Below are 25338 nucleotides of genomic sequence, written 5' to 3'. Positions count from 1 at the left end.
GTGATATTTTCTTCTGTTTTTATATTTATGAATTTATAAGTAGTGTGAGATAAAATAGAAAAAAATAGGTTGAAGGAGATTGGTAGGTGAAAAAGGTAGATTATGGAAGATATTAAATGTTTAGACTGAAGAGTTTGTCATTTTTTCTCTGCATAATAGAAGTACTTTTGAAAGTTTTTGAGCAGATAAATGGAATGAAAGGAAATCCTGTTCCATGACATCTGTTTTAAAAAGATGGGGAATAATTCAATTTTAAAAATCCAGTTAGAGAACCTTAACTTAGAACTCAAAGGGCCTTAGGGATCACCAAGCCCAACTTCTTCATTCATTTGAATTGTTCCCTTTTTGCAACATTTCATTTTCCAGTATGCCAGATAAATGAAGTATTATTGCAGATTTTTTTAAAGGTTGTATATCATGGATAAGGTTGTCTACAAAAATATATATAGAAGATTGGCAATATTCTGAGGGACCAGACATGTTTTTAAGAGAATAGAACTGTCAGGAAACTCTTTAATTTTTTATGTAGTCAACCTTAGTTTCCCTAACTTAGTGTTATCTGGTACCACTAGTAATAATAATGATGCCTTGTGTTTGTATAGCACCTCTTTTTTAATATATCAGAATTTTTTTTAGAAAAAAATATTTTTGTTAGTACTAATTTTATGAAAATTGAGGATAAGGAATTGGTGAATTTCTAAAGTGACAGAATGAACAATTTTTTTTTTTTAAAGAATGCTTAATACTTTGATTCATATTTTTTGGATAAACAGGCTTTGTTATGAGTTTTCATTCTCAATCAGTCTAGCTATTGAATGTCAAAGGCTAATTAGGCAAATCTAATCCATTTCTTGAGTACTTTCTTTACAATTGTGTTATCTACTGTCAATGGGCAGCAATCACACTATATTGGAGCACTGTACTTCTTTTGTGGCCCATGTTAATCCTGATGCTCTCTGCCACAATAGGCCATCACCAGTTTGAAACACTGCCTTGTTTCTAGGATGAGTTCTTATATAGTCATATTTTTAAAAAAATTTTCAAATTTGTTTTGATCATATATGATGGAAATATATCAGTTGGGTATCTAGAAAATGAGTTACATCTTTTGATTCTTAACTCAAGAGAAAAACATTCTTTCTACCATTCTGTTCACTACGTATGATGTGTACCCCCTCTTCTCTCAAAAAAACTCTCAGAGTTAGTGGGGGATGAAAAACTTTTTAAAAAATGAGTGACTACCATGTCATTCCTTCCTCTTAGCCATCATCCCTTCTCAGTAAGTAAACAAAAGTTTCTGCCTTTTGTTAAACTCCCTTCTCTTCCCCTTAATAAAGAAAGTAAAATGAAATGGAAGAGACAGTATCTTCTGTTTTGAATCTGTTGACATCTTTATGTTGCATTTATTTTTGCTAGACTTCTCATGACAATTTTTGAGTGTGGACAAATGAATTATGATCATTTGTCATTATGAACTATTTCTTTCACTGGAATTTATTTTATTTTGTAATGATTGTTGTATAGAAATCTACTGTTAACTGATTTCTCATTTAAGTAATGTAGCACTATCAAAATTATGTTTTGGTTGAGTAGATTTCAAATGAATAAAGATCTTCACAAGTGAATTTCCTTTCTTAACATTTTCAAATAGTAAATTTAAAAGCTCTGAAACAAGTTTGTAATTGTTCTGAAAGCCCCTAGCAAAATTAACCTGTTTTTTTTTTTTATATTGGACACCCCACAATGTATATAAAACAACTTTTAAGAGAAAAAACAAATCTTTCCTCATTTCTCTATTACTATGTATCATTTTCATTGCTTTTTTTTATCATCAAATATGTTAGAACATCACTTTTGGTTTCCATCAGTTTTCTGATTATTTTTGGACTTTAAATTGGTGATTTTACTGAATTTTATTGAAGTATTGTCATAATGTCATAATCTAATAACTTTTCAGCTTTGAAATATTGGATAGGAGTTATATATTTAATTGCAACACCTCCCCCTCAAAAAACAAAAACAAAAACTCTTGTGACAGTGAGGAGCCATGCAATTTTATGTTTTATATTAGCCCATGTTGTGTTTTTTTTTTTTTTTTTTTTTTTTTATCAAGAACCATTTTGGGGACATATATTTTTTTTTCATCCCAAAGTTCATGAGTAAGGGAGCTGTAATTACATTAGGCTTAATTCCACAAGACAGACATGATCTTGTAATTAGCCTTGTAACCAGATGCAATTACTGACCAGAGCCTATTTTTATTTTATCATATCATAAATATTGCATATATTTTCTACATGAACAGTATGTAGCTTCTGCCCATTTGCTATCATGTAGTCATATAATGATTTGTTTGGTGGTGTTGTAGATGATTGATAGGGCAGAATGTTGGCAGAGATGTGAATTGTTGTTAGACTACTTTGAACATTGCAGTACTAGTGGTGATTTCTTCTCTTTTTCTGTGTGCTTGTCTAGTCTCGACAGACACCTGAGGGTGAGTTCCTCCCCCTTGACCAACTTGAACTGGATGTAGGTTTTAGTACAGGGGCAGATCAACTTTTTCTTGTTTCCCCCCTCACAATTTGCCACGTGATCGATGCCAAAAGCCCCTTCTATGACCTATCCCAGAGAAGCATGCAAGCTGAACAGTTCGAGATTGTCGTCATCCTAGAAGGCATTGTGGAAACAACTGGTGAGTAAAAAATAGATATATGATAAAATATCATTGTATCCATATCAACATTTTATTTCTTCCAGTTTTTTTGTACTTGATATTGCTTGCTAAAAATTGGATCCCAAAACCTACTGAGTCTCAAATGGTTAGTATAAATGAAAATAATAACTTGTAACTTGTTTTCATTTAAATTATACTTCCCTTGAATGCTATTTGGAAAATTAAGGTGAAATAATGAAAATGAAGTGTGTATATACATATATACATATACATATACATATACATATACATATATATATATACACACATACACACACATATATACATATATCAAAATATTGATGTAAGATAGCTTATTTGATAAGATCCTTACAAGGTGTTTTATTGTTCATTTTAAAATGTAAATGTGGAATATCTTGCAAATAAGTCTGTTCTCTACAACTTTATTTCTTTGAGATAGAAAAGTATATATTAATTTGTACTTAAGTTCCATGGAAAATTGCCTTTGTGCTTTGTACTTGATTGTCCTTGAAAAATATATATGAAGTTAATTTTTTAAAACAATAGTATACATTAGTATTGTCATATAGTTATTGTCCAAGTTGCCTTTAAAACAATATACTTATGCCTTGTTTAAGTTATTTTATTGAAGGATGAGAATCAGCAAAAGGGCATCAGAGAAGTTGTTTTACCATACATCATTGTTTTTTTAAAAACAAAGTATATCTTCTACCTTTTCTTACTATATAAGGTAATCTCCAAGTTTATTCACTGAACCAAGATTTATCATTTCCTTATAACCTTAAGTTATTTAAGTTTAAAGAAAGATGTCCTTCTCTTGCTTCTCTTTCTACCTCTTCAAAACGCTAATTCTAAGGATCAATTGAAGTGAGAATTGTTGGTTAGACAGCTCTAAATTGTAGCTGTCTGGATGACTTGGTATTTGCCCTCTGGACAGTCACCCTGTCATTTCATTACCTATAAAGAAATGATAATATTGGCCCTTGAGGTAGCACTGCATGCATCATAAAGATGCATTACTTGTGATTACTTGTGAATGAAACAGAATTAAGGAAACTTGAAGACTTGCAAAAACAAATAAATGCTGATTTGTGCAAAGAGTTAAGATCTTTGATCATGTATCATTTCCCACTAGAGGTCCATCTAGGCTGTCACTGCTTCAGGAAACAAAAACGCGGTTTAAAATACTTCATAAGTAAAGATTTCTATTCATTTATATTTGGATTTTACTTTTGGAGCAATATGAACTTTCTAAAATTTTTAATTTATAGTTTCTATTTGGGTTTTCTTTCTTGAAATGATGCATTTGACAAGTTAGATAATTTAGTTTTTAGCATAACTAAAGTTTTTTTTTTTTTTTTTTCAGTAATAACACATTTAGATCCATTATTTTATTGGTTTGGGGAACTCCTTATTCTGCAACCTCTTCCCCTCATATATGTTCTCTGTAACTTGTATATTATGAGAGTTGCCTGAGGGGAATTAATGGGTTAAATGATTTGTCTTTGGTTAAACAGATGATGAGCATCAGAGGTATAATTTGATCTCAGGTTTTACTGATTGCATAGCCAGACATTGATCTGTTATCTCACTTTTGATCAAATGCTTTTTTTAGATGTGTTTTATTCATTAAAACTTTTGAGATAAATTTCAAGTTGCTTTTAATTCATTTGTTCAAATGATAGTGATCACAGCTTATCACAGTTATCAGAGTTTAGAGAACAAATATCAGATAAGTTTTTTTTTTAATTGTTCTCTTGTGGTTTATGGTTTCATAGCTCCAAAGAATGACAAATGAAAGTTGAATTCAAGGCACAGGACATCACCAGCACACCTGTTAATAGATTAGCAAGTGTTCATTATTAATGAGTGTATTGATCTGGAATGTGAGTTAAACGTGAGATTTTTTTTTATCAGTCTAAAGAAACTTTAATTAGTAATTCTGATTCTTGAATATATGTGACTAGATTAGGAATGAGACTATATACAGTATTTATGTTCTGCCTATTTTTTCATTAACTAATTAGTTGTCATCTTTTACATTAGGCTATCAGAGGTGAGTACTTTATTGTTTTGCATGAAGCCATCAAGGAGCTTGTGGTAATAAGAATCTTTTAGGATGTCAGATTGGCAACTTTTCTCCCTTTCTAAACTTAAATGATAAAAAAAGTATTTGACAAGCCTGAATTTCTTATTTAGGGATTTTTTTTTTAATTTTTTAATTTTATTTTTTGCAGTTGGTGAGAGATTTAAGTTTAAGGAAAAATACATTTAGAGCATGTTTCAGAATATCCTCTAAAAATGAACATATATTATTCAAACTTTTTTTTTCTGTAAATTTTTTTTTATTATACCAGAGTTTAGTTAATCTGAAAAAAATTTTTGTGCAAAATTTCTAAATTGTTTCAGTCATTATTCAGCTGAAACTTTTTTTTCAAGAAACTCAATATTTTAAAGAGAAAATTTAAGACTGCCCCACTTATGAATTTTATAACATAGTTTTAGAAACAATGCATTAACTAGAATGAGGAGAAATTTCATTGCTTTTTCATAGTCTGAAATCATTCTTGAATGATGGTCCATTTTTTATATTGTTAGATGCCAGATTCTTCTCACTTAACTTTAGTTAGGCATTTCCCCAGACAGTTCAATATCTTTAATTCCTTAAATTCCTTAATTCCTCAGATTGAGATATTTAAATTTTAGTTTACTGAGTGAACTGGAAACTTTATAATTTGATTAAAAGCCAAAGGTATTTTATTTTTCCCCTTGTTTCTGGATATTTCCCAATATTTTCCCCTAGGATATTCACATAACCCACACTTTCACATTTGGGTTGGCATTTCATTGGGTAACTATTGTTTTAGGTTTTAAGTTTTCCCAGTGGGTGGCTACTACTCCTTTCACCATAAAATTCATAAACCCATATAAGTATGCTTTCTATTAAGTTAACATACAATCATCACATAGCAAAGACATATATCCAAAATGGCATAGTAAGAATAGTAGGTTCAAAAACATTCATCTTTTAAATCTGAGACATATTTTTTCATAATATACAAATTTCCATGGGGAAAATGGGTTGAAATTTTGACTGTAGTGGTAGGGAAATTAAGTAAATCTAGATTAAACTAAGATCTCTTAAAATTCTTTCCATTTTTACTTCTTGCCAGATTATTGTCTATTTATATATAGGTATCCAAGGTACTGACAAATGTGATTATGATTAGCAAATGAAAGGAAACAAGCATTGTTAATGTGCTCTTGCTTACTTTACTAGTGAAAGAAAATTAGGAAAAAATGAACTTCATCTAACACATGCTAATTTGGTTAATTGAGAGCTGCATGCCATTTTAATTTTATAATTCTCTGTCTTAATTTATTTTTTTCCCTGATAGTCATCATTATTTAGAGTTAATTTAACATGGTATGTGCTAGTAATTTTATAATTTGGAATATGCTCAGTTTAGCTTTAACTAAAACCTCAGATCTTTATACCTACTTAACCAGTATCAGTTAAAAGTCAATGGCTTGACTCCTCATTGTACTTCCTCAGGTTGCTGTAACTTTTCAGAATAAAGATCATTGGAATTGTCATTGCTTTAACATCTTTGCTGGCAAATCCAGTAAATAGGCTAATTTGTTTATATATTGAAAATCTCAAAATTATCTCCTAACAAATTACAAATTACAATTTCTGTTTCTTTCTAATTTCATAATACTTCATTGTTTTATTTTTCTTTTGAGACAGTTTGAGGAGTACTATGGCATGCTGGATAGAGAGCCAGACTCTGAAGACTTAGATTCTCATGTGACCTTTTTTACACACTGGTTATGGGATCTACACAAAAAATTTAATTTTTTAAGTACCTGAAGCAACTGGCTAAGACTGAGTAGCACTAGATTTGTTGACCTAAATTGGTACAGGGAGCCTCTTATCAAAAGGTCTTCATAACAATGAAATCTTAGGTACAGTCTCAACCTGTCCCTAGTGACAGATTAAAACAAATCAGATAATGCACATAATAGTCATTTTAATAATATTTGGTTTCTACCTTTTCTTTCATTGCTTCTGGCAATTTCTTCTGTGTTAAAAAATGGTCTTTAATTTTCCTTTCAATCCATTTTCTTACATTTGACCTATTATAACTTTAGCTATTCTTATTCTTTTATTGAGACTCTTTGGACATTCTATTTTTTAAAAAATTCTCAATTATTTTTTTTAATAGGTAAGACTTTAGCAGCATTTTCTTCTCTTGGGCGCTGAGAAAACATTTTCTTGATTCTTTTTATTCACATTCTATGTCTGTAGGAATGGATGAAACTGTTCTGCTCTCATTATTAAGTAATTTATAATTAACCAATATAGGCTTTAATATTTTCTCATCAATACATTGTTTTGTAGTTGTAGCATATACTTTTGTTTTACTGTGATTCAGATATTTAACATCAACATATATTCAATGGGTACTTCCTGTGAGTAAAGTACTGTACTGATACCAAGATGAATCTTTTCCCTCAAGGAGTAAATAATTTAATAAAATATGTATATACATCCCTACACACACATCCCTCACACAATTTGCTACTTGTCCAAGATGATCAGATTTTTCTGTGTAGAGAGTTCCAACAATTCCTTGAAATCAATGAAATCTGTAAAATAATTTTCTTATCTTTTATGTACATAAAGTTTTCATTATTCTCAAACATTTTTATCCCATGACTTTTATTCTCTACTTCCCTATTCACTCACAGCTACCTATTATTTCATCATACTGCCTAACCCGAAGTATTTCATGTATATTTTGTCAGGTTCTTGTGGATATTTGTTGTTTGTTGTGATTAGGGAAGAGAATACTAAAGAAGGTTCTTTTTTCCTGGGTATTTCAGATCTGATTTAGAACAGCGAAGCAAAAAAACCCCCAAAACAGCTAATAATAGGTTGAGAGAAAAAAAGGGTGATAAAGAAGACATAACCAAAATATAATGAGATAAAGTGACAATGAAGGTGATACTGTGGGGAGAGGAAGATTATTGACATAGCTAAAATAATCACATCAAAGGGTAATTCAAATATAGTCTCAGATACTTAATAGCTGGTATATCCCTTACCAGCTCACTTTAATCTTTAGCTTTAGTTTCCTCAACTATAAAATGGGGTTAATAATAGCACTTATTTCAAAGGATTGTTGTGAGAATTAAATAAGATAATATTTGTTTTTTTTTTAATTTTTATTTAATAATTACTTTATATTGACACTCGTTTCTGTTCCGATTTTTTTTTTTCCCTCCCTCCCTCCACCCCCTCCCCTAGATGGCAAGCAGTTCTTTATATGTTGGATATGTTGCAGTATTAAGATAATATTTGTAAAAACACTTACACATATATTTATTCATTCTCTCTTCAAAAATCTGAAGATTGTAAACATTCCTTTATGTAGTTATATAATTAAGACTTTGTACCTGATTATTCTTCTTACAAATTATGTTGTTTGTAGAACCAACTCACACCCACTGCCCCAATGCTACTAGCTTTGAAAAAACTGAAAAACTCTTAAAGGTCTTGAATATAATGGCAGAAAAATAAGAGGAAATTAGTGGAACCTTTGTGTGAAAGAAGGGTAGACATTAGAGGGTTCAGGTGACTAGATGTTCTAGTTTTTAAAAGTTCACCAATTTATTTTGTGACCTTGTCAGGGATTAAAGGCAGTGGGGGATATGTACCCCACAAAATACACTTAAGAGCTTGAAGAGGAGATTTGTACAAATATAGGCTATCCTAATCAAAGAAACCAAATGCAAATGAACATGGGTTAAAAAACCAGTATCAATCAGGAGTATGAATTAAGAAGTATTGTCATTCATCATCATAACCAGGAACAGGATGTGATAATTATCGTGGAACATTTTGTGAAGATGTAATAAGTGCCAAATAAGGATGCTGGTGTTGTTAACTGATGGATAGACCACAGATCATTAGAATTTCTGCCCATGTATTAGACTCCGGCTGGGACACTGTGTTCCACTTATTTACTATTTAATAGATGATGATTTAATAGATATAATTCTCATGATAAAGTTCAGAAAAGGATAATGCAGAGAGTTTCAGGCTGAAGTTACTGCTAGATATTATTAGTCTTTGAGACAAACCATTCTAATATATTCTCTATAAAAAGGAATTTTTTAAAAGAATTATTCTTAGAGCAGATGCCAAATTGATAGAGATTAAATAGAATACTGTGAGATTAGTATTAGGTAACTTTGATTCGGGAAATTTTTGAAAAGTGGATCCAGTAAATTTATATGGCAAAGCTAGGCTTTAAATCTTGATCTGATACTACTTCACTCTGATTCTAGTTATCACTGAATTTCTTTTATGTTCCAGTCTCTTTGACTGGAAAAAACTAAAAACCTTAATTTTACTTCACAGGACTGTTGAGAGAACTAACAGGCAGCTTTCCCAAATGTAAAGTGCTAAATTAATGATAATAAATTTTATGAACTGACATTTTTAGATGTTATTTTGAAAACATTTCAAGCCAGATTTAATGAACTTAGAAACACTATTGAATCTTACTTTAAAACCCCCAAGAGAAAGTCAGTAGAAAAAAATAGGAATATATAATTTGAATTATTTATTGGGTGAATACAAACTGGAGAATTGTGGTTCTTTTCATAAAATGTAATACTGAAACTTTCATAATCTCCTTGTTTTAAAGAATTACATCCAAATATAGACTGTTTCTTCATTTTGGTACCAAGTTTGGTATCAAGTACCAACTAGTAGTTAAGCAAATAACATTTGAAACTTTTTTCTCTCTGGTCTACCTACCCTACTCCCAAGAATCTATAACTTTCAGATTTAAGACTATTATTGTGAGGGAATAATTAAAACTTTGTGTATTTTGTTCTCCAATATGCACATAGTTCTTGATTATTCTTAAAAAAAAAACACAAGTAAAATTATGTATACACACATGTAGGCATATATTTTTATTTGAACCTCAGGTTCCTATTGCTGTTGTTATTTGAAAAAACTAGTAAAATCCTTAGAGTCTGCTTTCTAAGCTCTCTAAGGTAATCAGTTATTATACTTGTAATAAGGAACCCTCTGGGCACAGGTCTTGGAAACAATTATTTTTTCTTTTTTTTTAAATTTTAGCTTTTTATTTTAAAATATATAAATGGATAATTTTTGACATTGAACCTTATAAAAAACTGTGCTCTAATTTGCAAATGATCTAATATGTGTTAAACATATATATTTCCTCTTTAATATTTCCACAAATATGCTGCACAAGAAAAATCATATCAAAAAGAAAAAAAAAATGAGAAAAAACAAAATGTAAGCAAACAACAACAAAGAGAGTAAAAATACTATGTTGTAGTCCACATTAAGTTCCCACTGATTTCTCTGGGTGCAGATGGCTTTCTTCATCACAAGACCATTGGAACTGATTTGAATCACCTCATTGCTGAAGAGAGTCCATTTAGAATTGACTGTCATATAATCTTGGTGTTGTCTTACCTCTCTGAAATCATCCTGCTGGTCATTTCTTATAGAACAATAATATTCTGTAACATTCATGTACCATAACTTGTTCAGCCATTCTATAATTGATGGGTATCCACTAATTTTCCTGGAACAATTATTTACCATTAGCTTAGGTAACTGTCATATTTTGTGTTTCTCCAAAGTTTTAAAGCATAATTTATCAAATCATTCTCCTTTTCACATAGGTTTTAAGAAATCATTTTTATTTGGGTTTTTTGTAATAATACTTTAAAGCAAACATATGCCCACTTTATACGTAATATATTTACATCTTTCCAGGTGTGTTATATTGTTTTCTCCTACTCATGAAGCTACCTTTTGAATTATCCCACTCGACCTGCCCACCCAACCCAATGTCTTGAATAAAAAAAAGTTAAATTTAATTTTTTCTCTTTTTTTTGCCCCAGTAAATTCAAACTATTTTTCTAACAAAATAGAGACTATCATTTTAATTTAAAACTTAATTTTAAGACACAATATTTGTAGAGTATGTATATTTAAAGACTGTTTGGAGAAGATTATTACTTTTGGTGTGAGGGCTTGCTGAGCCCTCTTCTGGGCTGTTCATCCATCTTTGGTGTCTTCCTGTTACCCATCCTGTGGCTTCAAGAAGCTGTAGTTTGCATAGCAGCCACTTTCTGGTAAAACTATCTCAGCAGATGAACTAAACCAAGCTGAGGGTAACAAAGAGGTCTCAAAACTGTTGGTGATCTAGGGAGATGCCTATCCTAAGCATGTGAAGATTTCCTCCAGCAGAATGAACAGATGAGGACAATTTGTTCCAATGACCATGAAGCAGGATTACTTGAAGCTTGGCCAGACATCTCAGATGATATCATCATCCACTACATCTTTAAGTATTGTCATTGTAACTTTTGTCTTGCTACTGGACTTCAATGACTCTTAAAGAGAGAAAGGCTGAAGAGTTTGTACAACTCTGCCTCACTTAAATCCAGTTGATGCCTAAGTGATGTCATTGGTCCTCTTCAAAATGAAGGACAAATCACAAAGAACAGATGGATCACTGAACTTGGTCTTAGTTGAGAATTGAGTTTGAATCCTTCTATCACCACTTTTGTCACCATGTATAATCTTAATCTCTCTGTATAATAATACTCAATCTATAAAATAAGAACAATAATATCGTCAGAAGCAGGAGAAGCAATAGGAATGAACAATTTAAAATTCTGTTGTTTTGGTATTTTTTTTGCTATACAACTAGAATGGAGGAACTAAATAATCATAAAATTTGAGAGGTAGAAGGAACCTTAAAGGTCATATAGTTCACCATCATTGTTTTATAGATGATGAAGCCAAGACTCAGAGAGGTTGACTCATCTAAGATCATACCACTAATTAATGGAGGAACAGAACTCCCTTCCTTGATGACCAACCTCATGCTTTTTCAACTGTTTTCAAAGCTTTAAGTACATAGAAATCTTTCTTATATATTTTCCAACAAGTATCAGTCTCATTGACTCTTATTTTGTTAACAATAATTAACATTTCGAGAGACAGCCTATCAAGCTTACAGCAGTGGAATCACATATCCAAATATCAAATTTATATGACATCTTAAATTTGTCATGGAGACAAGGAATAAGAGAATATAAAGGAATACATGTTATTGCTAATGGGGAGAAACTCAGAATTTTTTTGGTGCGTCATATTTTTGTACTGAAGAAAGAATATTTTTGTAAATGTACTTTTGAGTATCATCCTTGAAAACATTGTTATAAAGATTTGAGGTCAAAATATAGAAAAATGGCTTTGGAATTCATCCAAGTTCACTAAGCTTATCTGACTTAAGAGAAAAAATAATTTTAAACTACTCAAGAACATATGTTTCATATTATTGCACATTGATTTCCTATTTAGGATATTGAGAATAATCTGGATTTTTTTCATTCTTTCGAGCTTGTTCAATGTGCTTATCTTCTTAGATTCACTGCTTTAAGTGAATATTATTAGCTGAAGGGTTAATGGAATGAAAATTTGAGGGTTTGGAATATATTATATTAATCTCAATAATAATAAAAAATAAACAAAATATATTGAATATGTACATTCTCATATTTTTCTAATACTTCCCTGCTCCCTCTGTTTCTTCTTCTGGAATCTTAACGATCTCAATAATTTTGTTACTCCTTTCTATTCACTGTTATTTCTTTGTTTTTTCCAGTATAGTCATGTTGCTGGGTTAGGCTTATATATATTCTTAGCATCCTAAAAAACTTGTCTAAATTCCTGTTTCCTTTGAAAACTCTTCTGGTGACAAAAAAGAAAATTAATAGGTTTTTCTTTTAAATCATTTTGTAGTCATTATCTGAATATTCACTATTTTGTCATGCATCATATTATGCCGATATTCATATAACATAAACTCCTATCATGCCGATATTTGTATAACATAAATTCCTATCCCTGTTTGTCTGTCTGTCTTTAAATAGTATTATGTTTGCTACATTTAATCCCCTTAATAAAAGATTAGGCCAATCCACTTTTTAGGGAATGTTTTATAATTTCAGTTTTTCTGGTCTTGTCAGGTTCAGAGTAAATCCTTACTGGTTCCCTGCTATGTGGATCAGTGATGTTTGACTATTTCTTTAGACTTTATGTTAAAAAAGAAAAATGGATAGTAACAAATAGGTTTTTTAGTTCAATGTACATTGACCTTAAGTGACTGTCTTTTGGCATATTTGTAAATATAGTAGTTGGACATACAAGAAGAAGAATATTCAGTCATTAACTTGGATATTTATAATATGACATTGTAAGAAATGTTTGAATGCATAATTCATATTGGATAGGAATGAGAGACCCATTTTGCCCTCAGATTTTAAAAAATCTAGATCTAAGTTCTTATTGGCTAACTTTTCACTGAATAGTTTTTATTCATTTGTTCATTTGTTTGTTTATATATTTATATATTTAAACTATCATATGTTCAGTAGAGTTACCAGGCATTTTGGAGATACAAAGACACGATCTCTGCTCTCATGAAGATTATAATTAATAGGCGAGATGAAGCATATACATAGAAATTATGAGGCACAATATGGAATAGAAGAGTAAAAGATGAATGTTGAGACTATCTTTGAATGTATCTGGAATAATAAAATACTATTAAAATAATAGCCTGTTTTTATAGCAAACAGTTTTTTGAGAAAATAACTTTATTGTAAAAGTGACGAGTTTTTACGAGATTATGCTGCCTATAGGATATTAGTTACTTTTTTTTCCTTTCTTTTTTTGTAAGGCAGTTGGGTTAAGTGATTTGCCTAAGGTCATACAGCTAGTAAACTTAGGTCACATTTGAACTCAAGTCCTCCTGAATCTAGAGAAGACTCTCTCCATTGTGCCCCCTCACTGGTGCTGTAGGTCACTATCAACTTCAATTAAATGCACATGGCCAAAAGGAGAGGAAAATATTTCATTATTCTAAAGACTGCAATAGAAATCCACCTCCTTCTAATTAAGAAAAATAGTTTTCACTGGTTACATTGTTTGTGTTGAAGTTTTTAATGTCCTCACCCTTGTGTGTTTTTTCTCTTCTTTTGCTCTTGGAGCAAATGCAGTTGGAGGCCAAACCAATGTAGATTTATCTCTGGAATAGGTTAAGCATGGACATAGTACTCTGGAAAGACCTGGGTTCATAGCAGAGATATTTTACTACTGTTATGTTCTTGGGCAATTTACTTAACTTGTTAACTCTTTGTTTTTCAGCTGTAAAATGAGGTTATTGAATTATATAGTCTCAGTGTGTCTTCCAGCTCTAAACCTCCACCCCTATGATGCTAATATCCAAGGAATGAATGCTTAAACTGAGTTATACATAACTAGAAATAGTGACAATCTAAACTGCCAGGACACCATAATCTGATCTTTGTGATATTATAATAGCATTTATAATGGGTTAGAAAGAATCCAGTCCTTGTTTGATTTATTCAGACTGTCCTTTACCCCTACTTTAGCCTTTAATGATCTTTGCCTCCTAATGGTCCTTTGCCTCCTACAAAACCTCATATGTAGTCATTTCAATAAGTCAGTAGATAATTTAGCCCTTACTCAGATTCTCTAGTCTTAGTCTAAATATTATTTTTGTAGTTTTGTAGCAAAAAGAGTTCCAGACTTAGAATCAGAAATCATTTAAACTCCCTTCTTTGACCTTACTTGTCCAAGTCAATTTCCCTCTTTTGAATTCAGTTTCCTAATATAAAAAATTAAAAGTTCAAATTATATGATTCCTAAGATTCAAACTCTAATGATCTATGACTCTACTCTTTTATTATATTTTCAACTTATCACAAAAGTTGAATGCTTCTACACACAGAGAGACATACTGTTGTTGTCATTTTTAGTTGGTTTCAGTTGTGTCCACTTTTCCTGACCCTATTTGTGGTTTTCTTGGCAAAAAGAAAAAAAATACTAGAGTTATTTTCCATTTATTTCTCCAAATTATTTTATAGATGAAAAAACTAGGCTAAGTGACTTGCTCAAGGTCACATAATAAATGTCTGAGGTATGAGTTGAAATCAGGAAGATGATTCTTCATGATTCTAAGCCCAGTATTCTGTCCATTCTGCCATCTAGCTACCCATATACAGATATATTTGCATATTTATCTGGTCTCCTCCTTCTCCTCTTTCCTCTCTCTCTCCCTTTCTCTCCCTTTCCCTTTCCTTTTTTTTTCCTCTCTGTTTCTCCCTCTCTCCTCTCCCTCCTTGTCCCTTTCTCTTCATCTATTTCCCTTTCTTTCCCTCTCTCTTCCTTCCCTCCCTCTCTCCTTCCCCATTATTCTTTTCTCTCTCTCTCCCTTCATTGCACATAAATACATTACTTCTTTCCATTTAGATTTTAGGCTGTCAGAAGACAGTTTCACATTTTCTGTATTTTGGATAGTATTGTCTAATAGTGCCTAATATAGTGGCCTTTATGTATTAGGCATTTGGTAATTATAGCTTATTGGTATTCATTAGCCATAAATAGTGAAGTCTCAGTGGAAATATCTAATTAGTTTGTAATCAGCTGACAAGTATTTTTAGATAATGACTACATATAGTACATAGATAATCCTATGAATAAAAACTTCATTGACTATAATGAAGACAATACATTAATACTTTCCCCCAAGATTTATGATGTTAATTAAAAGATATAAGAATATGCAAAGAAAACACAAGGGACTAACAGACAAATGTTAAAGAAGTGAATTTTGGGCAAAAGTGAACTCTTCTTTCATTGTCCATTTTCCCCTAGTTCATCATATTTTGTTTTAAATAAATCATATTTTGTGTGTGTTTTTCTCTTGGGAGACTTCTCAGCTTGGAAAAGTAAGAGGCTGCATGATGTAGTAGAAAGAACATTGGATATGTATTGGGGAAAAGAGGCTTAAATTCCATGTATATAATTTCCTGCTTTTGTAACCTTGAACAGATTAATTTACCTATCTAAACTTAAGGTTTGAGAAGGAATTTTATCAGGTGATTTTTCAGTCAAAAATGGTTTTATTGTATACTAATGAGAAGAATAGAAATTAAATTTAGAAATCTTCCTGGATTTTCTTAGGTTTCATTTCTTAAATTGAGAATACTTAATATTTTTAGTTCCCTTTTAATTCTTTGATTTTCTAAAACCTTTGTTGCCTAACATGAGTGGCACAAAGTATTATCTAAATCCAACTATTTAGATGTTTAGATGTTACTATTTAGATGTTTAATTCTGAAGTCACTTCATTGTACTTCACTTTGCTTGCTAGAATGAACTCTAATTATGATATTCATATTTACATGCTATTTTCAGATTTACAGTAAATTCTAAAGATCACTTGATAATATTCAATTCTTTTTCTTTCTTAAATTTACTTCACAGTTATTCCTGATGTGAATGAATAACAGTGTAGCCTCCATCCTTTCATTTTTACCATTGGATTTTGAGCCAAAGCTGCTACCAAATACTGAATGAAAAAAAATTAAATTTTATATTTTATTATTGTTAGAATTAGGATTGTGAATCTTCTTAAAAGAAGATTTTTAAAAGAAGTGCTCTTATCACAGCCCAAAAGATATTATTTACCTATTCTGTCAGATTGTTAATTCAGGCCCTGCAGGAGACTATTACTGCTTCCCTTGTAAAGTGTGGTTTAGTGAGGCAACACCATTTGAGGGGAAAATGGTAAACTAAAAAGCAATTCAGCATGTATCTTTTATTTTTCTTTTGTAGAACTAAAGAATGTATTATTGATTATGTTGAGTATGTTGGAAGATGCCCAGACATATTTCTTAGCATATCTTTGACATTTCATTGGTATTTTGAACAGTATGACAACTGTAACTTAATAGTGAATTACTACAATAAGATGAATTAATTAACAATCTTTTTTCCCTTTGTAAAAAGAAGCTGTGAAAAAACATAATATTTTGAAGTAGAGAGATGGAACTGTTTGAGTAACTTTAAGGAAATGAAAGCAAAATGCCTGAAATACTTTGATATTTGATTAATTTTCTATGTAATTACTTTGGTTAGCTATTTCGCATATATAAACCAAGTCAGAGGAAAACTGCCATATTCAAATATGACGACTTTTGTCCTTGTTCTTGATCATCATCTTGAGATGAATGAAATAATCTATTGAAGACATATCCATAATTGTTTAAGAAAGAACATATCCATTGTTTAAATACTTACTTCATTATAAAAAATGGAATTTTGAAAGTATTAATTGGGGAAACCAATGAAATAATAAAGACTTTTTTTGTATCTGACTTAAATTTCATACTCATACATATATGGTTTCTTATTGTTATAGCATCCCCGGATAGTTTGGAGCCTGTGAAAACTATATTGTTTTCTCATTAGAATGAATCCCCTCTCTGTGGGCAATGGGTAATTTTTTGTGTCTCTGAAATTTGAATCAGTTTTTAGAAAGGAAAAAGAACAAATTACACATTTATATTGACTTTTTTAAAAATATGAAAGCAATCTAGAGACAGGACTATGTTTGCCACAAATATGCAAAAGCTGAGGAACAAAAAGCCTAGTATCTCAGAATACTCTTTATGCAAGATGGATAGAAGGGAAATTTCATAGTACCTGGCATTAAATTTGAGTTGATAATTAAGTTATGAAACGAAGCAGGCATGCCCAATTCTTTAGGTACTTGCCGGGAAATATCAAGGTGGTAATTAATGGGAAGCAAGACAGCAGTCATTTTAATAAAAGGTAAAAGGTATGGGGCAAACAATATAGAGACAATTGATGAAAGTGGTATACAGACAGAGGATATGGGGACAAAGGATGGGGTGGCAAAGGAAGGCAGACTGTAAAGAGAAAGCCAATGGAGTGGAAGTGAGTCACTTATTTAACTGAAAATTGAAGTTGAGAAAGAAGAGTGTCTGGGGAGCCAGGAAGTAAAGGTTTCATTTTTATAGGTTTTTTTAAGGGGTGAATAGACTAATTTGTATCAGTTTCACTTTGAGTTTAGTTCATTAAAGTATCCAAAACATTTCAAAGTTTTCAGAACTTTCAAGTTAGTATGTCCACATCATTACAAAATTATCAGCACCTTTTGGTGATCTGCTGCATTTACTGCCAGTATCTGGAATTTGTCCAAGATTCACAAAGAATAGGACCAAAAGATCTTGATAACAAATTCTTGATGGCTTCACCTGATTCAGTATAACTTATGTTTTTTGAGGTAAATATTATTGGTAAATTTTAAATTATTTTTCTTTAATATTTGGGATGGTTGGTCCATGCCGTCTAGATTTCCCTTTCCAATTTTACTTTCCACCATTGCTGCTTTATATTGGATCCTCATAATTTTACTTATATTAATTAGAAGGGTAGGGGGGAGGGTAGTCAGGGTGGCCAAAAGAAGATGCAATTTTATCACAGCATTTCTTAGGAAATTTATTCCAAGCCAACATCACAAGCATATCAATTAATTGGTCATTTTTGCTTTCTTTAGTCATTGATTGACTAATCGCTTATAAAATTTCACTATGTGCCTTTAGAACTGCCAAAGGCAATTGGGCAAAGACTTAATGGGATAATGTATTGTTTTCAAATCATTTGAAAAAAATACTAAGTATTATACACTGAAGAGAAATAGAGCACAAAAATAAATTTAGTTTTTTTTTAAAACAGTGATTTTTCAAAAAACTTGTGGAGGAAGATATATTTAGAATATTTCTGGCTAAGTTGGACCACATGCATGCAATTTAAAGTAGACACCTGGCGATTCTCCATTGATTTGGACTTTGTGCTCAGCCAGCTGAGAAAATTATAAGTAAAGAATAGTAAAAAAAATTGATTAACTTTTAAAATTATTTTATGTTTAGCTGTAAAGATTAATTTGTTCATCTGTGATAAGTATTTTATTGGGATTGTAGAATTCAGTCTATATGTATATCTTGTTTGTTCTTTCAGTGTTGATTAACAGGAAAGACCCTGTTGTTTGAATTATTTTGAACTGGTTATTTGCATAGGCAAAATACATTGGGTAACTTTCCCCATGACATTGTGAGATATAGCTCTAGTCTAATTGAATGAGGATTTTTGTTGTTGTTGTTGTTGTTATTGTACTTAAAATTTGTATCAATTATTCAGTATCTTAAAATAAGATTGGATTTGGGTAAAAAAAAAAAAAAAAAAACTTTTTTTTTTCCTTTCCCTCTTTTTCATATTAGGTTAATTTATTTGCTGTTTTTATTTTAATTGCTTTGAAGTCATTTAAGGTAACCTAAAGTAAGCCTATCATTTACTTTTACTTCTGATGACTTTTTTGTATTTATTTTTGAAGCAGTGAAAGAAAAAGATCTTGACTGATTTGAGATTCTGTATGTCTGCTTGGGGTAAAGGAAAACATGAAAGTTGAAAACTGGATGTGGCTTGGGGGAGAGGCAGCTGGAGACCTGATTTTAAATCATTCCTTACTTAGTAGTTATGCAACTTCAAGAAAGTCAGTTAACTTCTGCCTGCTTTTCTCAATTTTCTCTCAATTGTAAACAAGGATAATAATATCCTCTGCTTCACAAATTGTGGTTGTGAGGATCAAATGCTTAGCTGTTCCTGGCATATTGTAGGTGGTTAATAATTGCTTACTGCCTTAAGGGGGAGGATGACTGCACTATATCTGCCTTCTAGTGTTTTTAAAGGCGCAGTTGATGAGAGTTCTGTTTAGCCTCAGAGAACAGAACTAGGAACTGTGGATGAAAGTTACAGAGAAATGAATTTAGCTTAATGTAAGAAAAAAAATGGATACTAATTAAAAGTTTTCAAAAAATGGAATAAGCTGTCATGAGAGGTCATAGGATTATGAGCTGTAAGGAATCTTAGAGGCAAAGTACTTAAGCTGCCCTCAAAATGGATCTGGAATTTGCATGGATCTACTTGGATTTTACTTTCCTTTGATATATAATATTATTTATCCTGTAGGGTATAGTAACATAATGAAGTGGTAGAAACCGGAAAATAAAGCCCTGAGGGAAGAGAAAAGAATACTTCTTTCCTCTCAAGGGACATAGTCTCACATTGAGGGTGACAATAATTGGCCTATAGGAAGCTAAGCTCTTGAATTAGAGCTTTGAGAAGAGAAAGGAAAACCAACAGAAAAGGAAACAGTGGGGGATGTACCGCCTTATTTTCTAAAAGGATTATTATTTTTAAAATCCCTAACCAAATTATCTATTTTAATAATATTAATTTCACTATATAGTGTTTAATAGAGCTAGGAAATATGAAATACATAATTTAATGAAATTAATAGATATTATCTCAGTTTGCTTTTTGACTTTTAGAAATTATTTAGCTCTATTCAGCAAATACCTAGTAAGTGGCTCCCTGTATATCATAAATTGTGCTAGGGACTTGAACTATAATGGTCAAAGGACATATTATCTGACTTACAGTAAATTATAACATAATGGGAGAAATGACCTATGTACACATAACTATAATAATTAGTGAGAACATGCAAACAAGTGTGTGTGTGGCTCAGAAATGATGAGTCATCATTAAAAAAAAAAAACTGGAGAGATCTCTAGGAGCAAAACAAAACTTTATTGTACGTTCTTGCGAGAATTGGGCTTCCCACCAGTCGAGCAGGCAATCGAAGAAAGGAAAGAGGCACCTTTCAGGATAGGTTTGACACTTAAATCCCTAATGCAAATACCCCTCCCTCCACTGACCTTCATCCTTATTGGCTGAGGGTCTTAACATTCTAAATGTAGGAACTACCCAAGAAATTGAACTTGACCAATAAGTATATAGTTGCCCATAGTTGATTTAAATAGGGAGAAAATGATGTCATGGGAGCATAACAGGAAAGCGACTTAAGTATGTCCTTGAATCAATGCTCAAAGACCTTCCGGCCTACTCCAACTCTGGAGTAGATGAAGCCTTACTCAATTTTCACAACTGTCCTGAGAGATCTCACCTCATCTCGTTCATGTACAAGTAAGAGTTTTGAGAGATTTAAAAAGAAGAGAAACAGTTTGAACTGGCAAGATCAGGAAAGGCATTGTGGAGGCTTTGATACTAAAGGCACAGGCATTAAGGGGGGAAAGCATTTTTTGTAGGCAGCGAAATCCATTCTTGGCCAGGTGAACAATGTATACCTCAAATCAAAATTGGGGAGCTGTAGTTCAGGGGAGGCAATAGGGTAAATTATGAAATAAAATTTGAACAGGCAGGTTAGAGAAGCATGGCAGAATTACAGGCTAAAGAATTTATATTTTCTTTAGTAGGCATTCATTGTACAGTATCTTGCTTATTAAATTCTGGGATTTGAGAGTAAAATAATTTAACAAAATAATTTTGCTGTGTAAAATGAGAAATTTCTATTTTATGACTAAGAAGACCCATTGTATTCATTTAATTAATTCTATAATGGTTTATCTTTATCATTGTATTGAGCTTTGGAAAATCTTGGAAGTAACATTATTATAAAATGAGAATAATAACTTTTTCATAGAGTAGGTGTAGTAATCAGATGTGATGTGTGTAAAATGTTTTGCAAATATTAAGGTAATATTTTAATGTCAACTATTATAAATTATTGTTAATACTTGAATCATATGTCAGTTATAAGGTCACGTAAGTATTATTATTACTTGAGTTATATGATAACTATAAGGGAGTGAATGTATTATTATTTTCACTTGAATCATAGGAAAACTAAAAAATAGGATAAGTATTATTATTATTATTCCCATTTTATATTTAAAGAAAGTGAAACTCGGAGGCTTTGTGACTTGCCCAAGATCACACAATTAAGTGGCAGAGGAAGTATTGCCACTCAAGTCTTGCTTATTTCAACTCCATTATTATTTCTTTTATTACTTTATTGCTTCTTGACTGTATTGTATTAGCTTCATACTTGTGCTTTGACAGTACATTTATTATTACTTGTATAATCATTTAATGTCTTCCAATGTGTTTTCAACAGGGTATTGCGACTTTTAAATTTAGCTTATTTAGTATTTTTTGAATATAAGTAGAAGTGTAAAGCAATCTGGCATGAGGAAATAAAAAGCTAGCTGAAGGGGGAAAATGTTTATTGCCAACCTTTATTACCTTTTCCTTAACAGATAAAAATTCATGATCCCCTTGAGCAATTTATCTCAGAATAAAACAAAATTTTAAAAATGGATAACCAGGTGTTTCTGACAGAAGTGAAAACAAAAGCTGATCAAGAGGTCCTGGATTTGGGGCCTTTATTAATTATTCCTTCTGGTTACTCAGAATATTTTTTCAAAATTACAATTATACTCTCTTTTAGCAGAGTGATTTTTGTCCTTAGTGTGATTCTTGGGGATTGAAGAAGAGAGACAGAGACAGAGACAGAAATGGAATTGTTGAAGAGAGGTGGAGAGGAGTCATTTTCTTTTTTTTTTTCTTTTTTTCTTTTTCTTTTTCTTTTTTTTTAGATCTCAATTATTTTTTTAAAATAACTTTTTATTGATAGAACTCATGCCAGGGTAATTTTTTACAACATTATCCCTTGCATTCACTTCTGTTCCGATTTTTCCCCTCCCTCCCTCCACCCCCTCCCCCCGATGGCAAGCAATCCTTTACATGTTGAATAGGTTACAGTATATCCTGGATACAATATACGTGTGCAGAACCAAACAGTTTTCTTATTGCATAGGGAGAATTGAATTCAGAAAGTATAAATAATCCGGGAAGAAAAACAAAAATGCAAGCAGTTTATGTTCATTTCCCAGTGTTCTTTCTTTGGGAGTAGCTGCTTCTGCCCATCTTTGATCAATTGAAACTGAATTCTCTCTCTTTATCGAAGAGATCCACTTCCATCAGAATCAAACAGTATCATTGTTGAAGTATATAATGATCTCCTGGTTCTGCTCATTTCACTTAGCATCAGTTCATGTAAGTCTCTCCAAGCCTCTCTGTATTCATCCTGCTGGTCATTCCTTACAGAACAATAATATTCCATAACGTTCATATACCACAATTTACTCAACCATTCTCCAATTGATGGGCATCCATTCATTTTCCAGCTTCTAGCCACTACAAACAGGGCTGCCACAAATATTTTGGCACATACAGGTCCCTTTCCCTTCTTTAGTATCTCTTTGGGGCATAAGCCAGTAGAAACAGTGCTGGATCAAAGGGTATGCACAGTTTGATAACTTTTTGAGCATAGTTCCAAATTGCTCTCCAGAATGGCTGGATGTGTTCACAATTCCACCGAGGAGTCATTTTCTTTACCCCCATTCTATTTTGAAACTATTTCTAAAATGATGAATGTAACAGAGGTAAGAAATTAGTATAGATTTTTTTTTCTTCTCTCATCGTTTTTTTGTTATAACAGATTTAGAGAACTTAATTTCATACTTCTTCACTCATCTTTTTGAAACAAATGTTAGAAAGTCTCTTTTTCTTCTGATTATCTTAGAGGATCTTGCTTTGTTTCCATTTTTGCCAAAGCTATATACTAAGACAATTTTATAATATAATCTTTCCAAGATGACCATTGACGCCAATAGAATGCAAATGAAGGGACTATTTTGTTAAGAAGAAAAATTAACAAAATGTTGGATAGACTGCATGGAAATAAATGATTAAACTGTTCTCTGTAAGGACAAGGGAAAGAGTGAGTAATGAATGTTTAAGGGGTGATTATTGTCAAACTGAAAATGCACATCATGAAATGGCCTTTGTGTAAAAAAAAAAAAAGTGACTATTTTTAATTACATCTAATTTAATTGCATTTAAGTTTTAAATTCTTCTTAGACATTGGTAGGTAACCAGGCCTGAAATTTCATTGTTACAGGCACAACCTACTGGAGAAATTTCTATCAAAATAGGTTACAACCTTCTCTTCTATTTAGTCTTATAAAATTGCCTTGAGCACTGAGAGGTTAATTGATTTGTTATTTTTTGTTTGTTTTTTACTTATTCATTTATTTAATTGGACTTACAATTTTTGGGGAGTGGGGAACTTTTGGTGTAGAAATTTTTTCTTTCACTGTTGGTTAGCAACTCATCTGGAATTATAATTTTAGAGAATTGCTTGGGGGCACGGATAGTTTATTCAGATTATGATGATCATAAACTAGTAAGTGTCAGAGGCAAAGCTTTAGCCTAGATCTCTACTAGCCTTCCTTTCACTTTACCACCATATCCCTTCAAATCCATGCATTTTTATACTCCTGCTACCGTAAAGTTCACCTGGACTACATGGAAAGCCCCTTCTCAGTAGCTACAATCCCCAAATCCATCCTTCTTCCAAAAGGCCTGAAAGCATATTCTGAAATCCCAAAGGATGTATATCTTCTGTGTTAAAAATGAAATCCAAAGATAACTAAACTTTTAATATAGTGAATAATGTGTTATGGTTGTCTAGTACAGTGATGACTGTGATTTTTTTTTTTTCTTAAATCCTATACATGGAGGTTTTGAATGTCACAAATCTGTAATTTTCCCCAACTGAAACTTTCCTTTTCCCCCAATATCCTTTAAGGTCAGATGGAGGAGTTTAGCTTGTGAATTAATTTTATGTTAACCCTTTCTGTCACTGAAAACTATTTTCAGTAAAAACCAAACAAGTACAGAAAACAAAAACTTTAATTTATTTCCATTCTCTTCCCCCATCTCTACTATCCTGTATGATTTTGCTAGGTATTTTCAGTGGTTACTTTATCTCCTCTTTTGGAAATCCCTAGGGTCATTTCTTTGCTTTATTTTTGCATGTTCACATTACTGAAAATCATATAAAATTACTAGAGTTAATTTCCATTTGTCGAATTTTAGTTAGCTCTTCCTGTTTATGAAGGAGAAAAAAATCTTTAGAGGAAGTTTTTATTTTTCCTGAGGCCTCCTGTTCCAAGGTAGTTATTACAAAACCTTGATGCTGAGCCCTGAATGAGACCCTTTCACTTTGAGCATCTGTCCCTTTGGCAGAGGCATTAGGTAGTTGATTGGATAAGAAAGGATCCTTGAGTTTTGTGTAGTTCTCCTGTTGCAGATGATAGGCTTTTCTTTAGTATTGTTACCCTTTAAAAATCTTTACTTTTCCCCATGAAAGATGTTTGCATCTCTAGCAATGTCTCTGTAAAATCTGTGTAGAAAGCATTTTGATGGTGACACATGGTATGCTTCCAAACCCACATATCTACAGAATTTATCTTTTCTTACTTTGTATTTGCTTCAGCAGTGTTAATAATAATATTATTCATAAAAAGAGACTGTTTGGTCATGGTTTCTTTTTTTTTATATTTGTTGATAGGTAGATTTTGACCACCAAAATTTTCATTTTCTACAGAAGCTGTCATGTGAGCCTGAAGATATCTTGAGAGGACATCTGGGCCATTCGTTTACTATTGGATATCATTGAGTTCAGACTAAACCCCATAGAGATTACTTTAAAAATTAGCATAATCTAATGGAAACCGTTTTAAATTTGGAGTCAGAATATAATCCTAATCTAAACCTCAGCTTTATTACTTAATTGGCTGTGTTAGAGGCAGCTGTGTGGCTCAATGGATGAAGCACTGGATGAGGATTTAGAAAGACCAGAGTTCAAATCCATCCTCAAAACACTTATTAGCTGTGTAAACCCTGG

At 31.7% G+C, this 25338-nt stretch overlaps 1 protein-coding gene across 3 annotated transcripts in view; it reads left to right on the top strand.

Moving 5' to 3' along the window:
- Positions 1–25338, top strand: part of KCNJ3 (potassium inwardly rectifying channel subfamily J member 3) — a 217698-nt gene that overhangs the window by 9560 nt on the left and 182800 nt on the right. For 2 of the 3 annotated variants that reach the window (XM_051986369.1, XM_051986370.1), the window contains exon 2: positions 2476–2692. The exons of the other annotated variant lie outside the window; for it this stretch is intronic. In XM_051986369.1, coding sequence (XP_051842329.1) covers positions 2476–2692 — 217 coding nt within the window. The remainder of the gene's footprint in view (positions 1–2475; positions 2693–25338) is intronic. 3 annotated transcript variants of the gene reach the window in all.

The sequence above is a fragment of the Antechinus flavipes genome, chromosome 3, assembly GCF_016432865.1.
Source record: "Antechinus flavipes isolate AdamAnt ecotype Samford, QLD, Australia chromosome 3, AdamAnt_v2, whole genome shotgun sequence".
NCBI classification, from domain to species: domain Eukaryota; kingdom Metazoa; phylum Chordata; class Mammalia; order Dasyuromorphia; family Dasyuridae; genus Antechinus; species Antechinus flavipes.
Note: the sequence above shows the minus strand (reverse complement) of the source record. Positions and strands in the feature narration are given on the sequence as shown.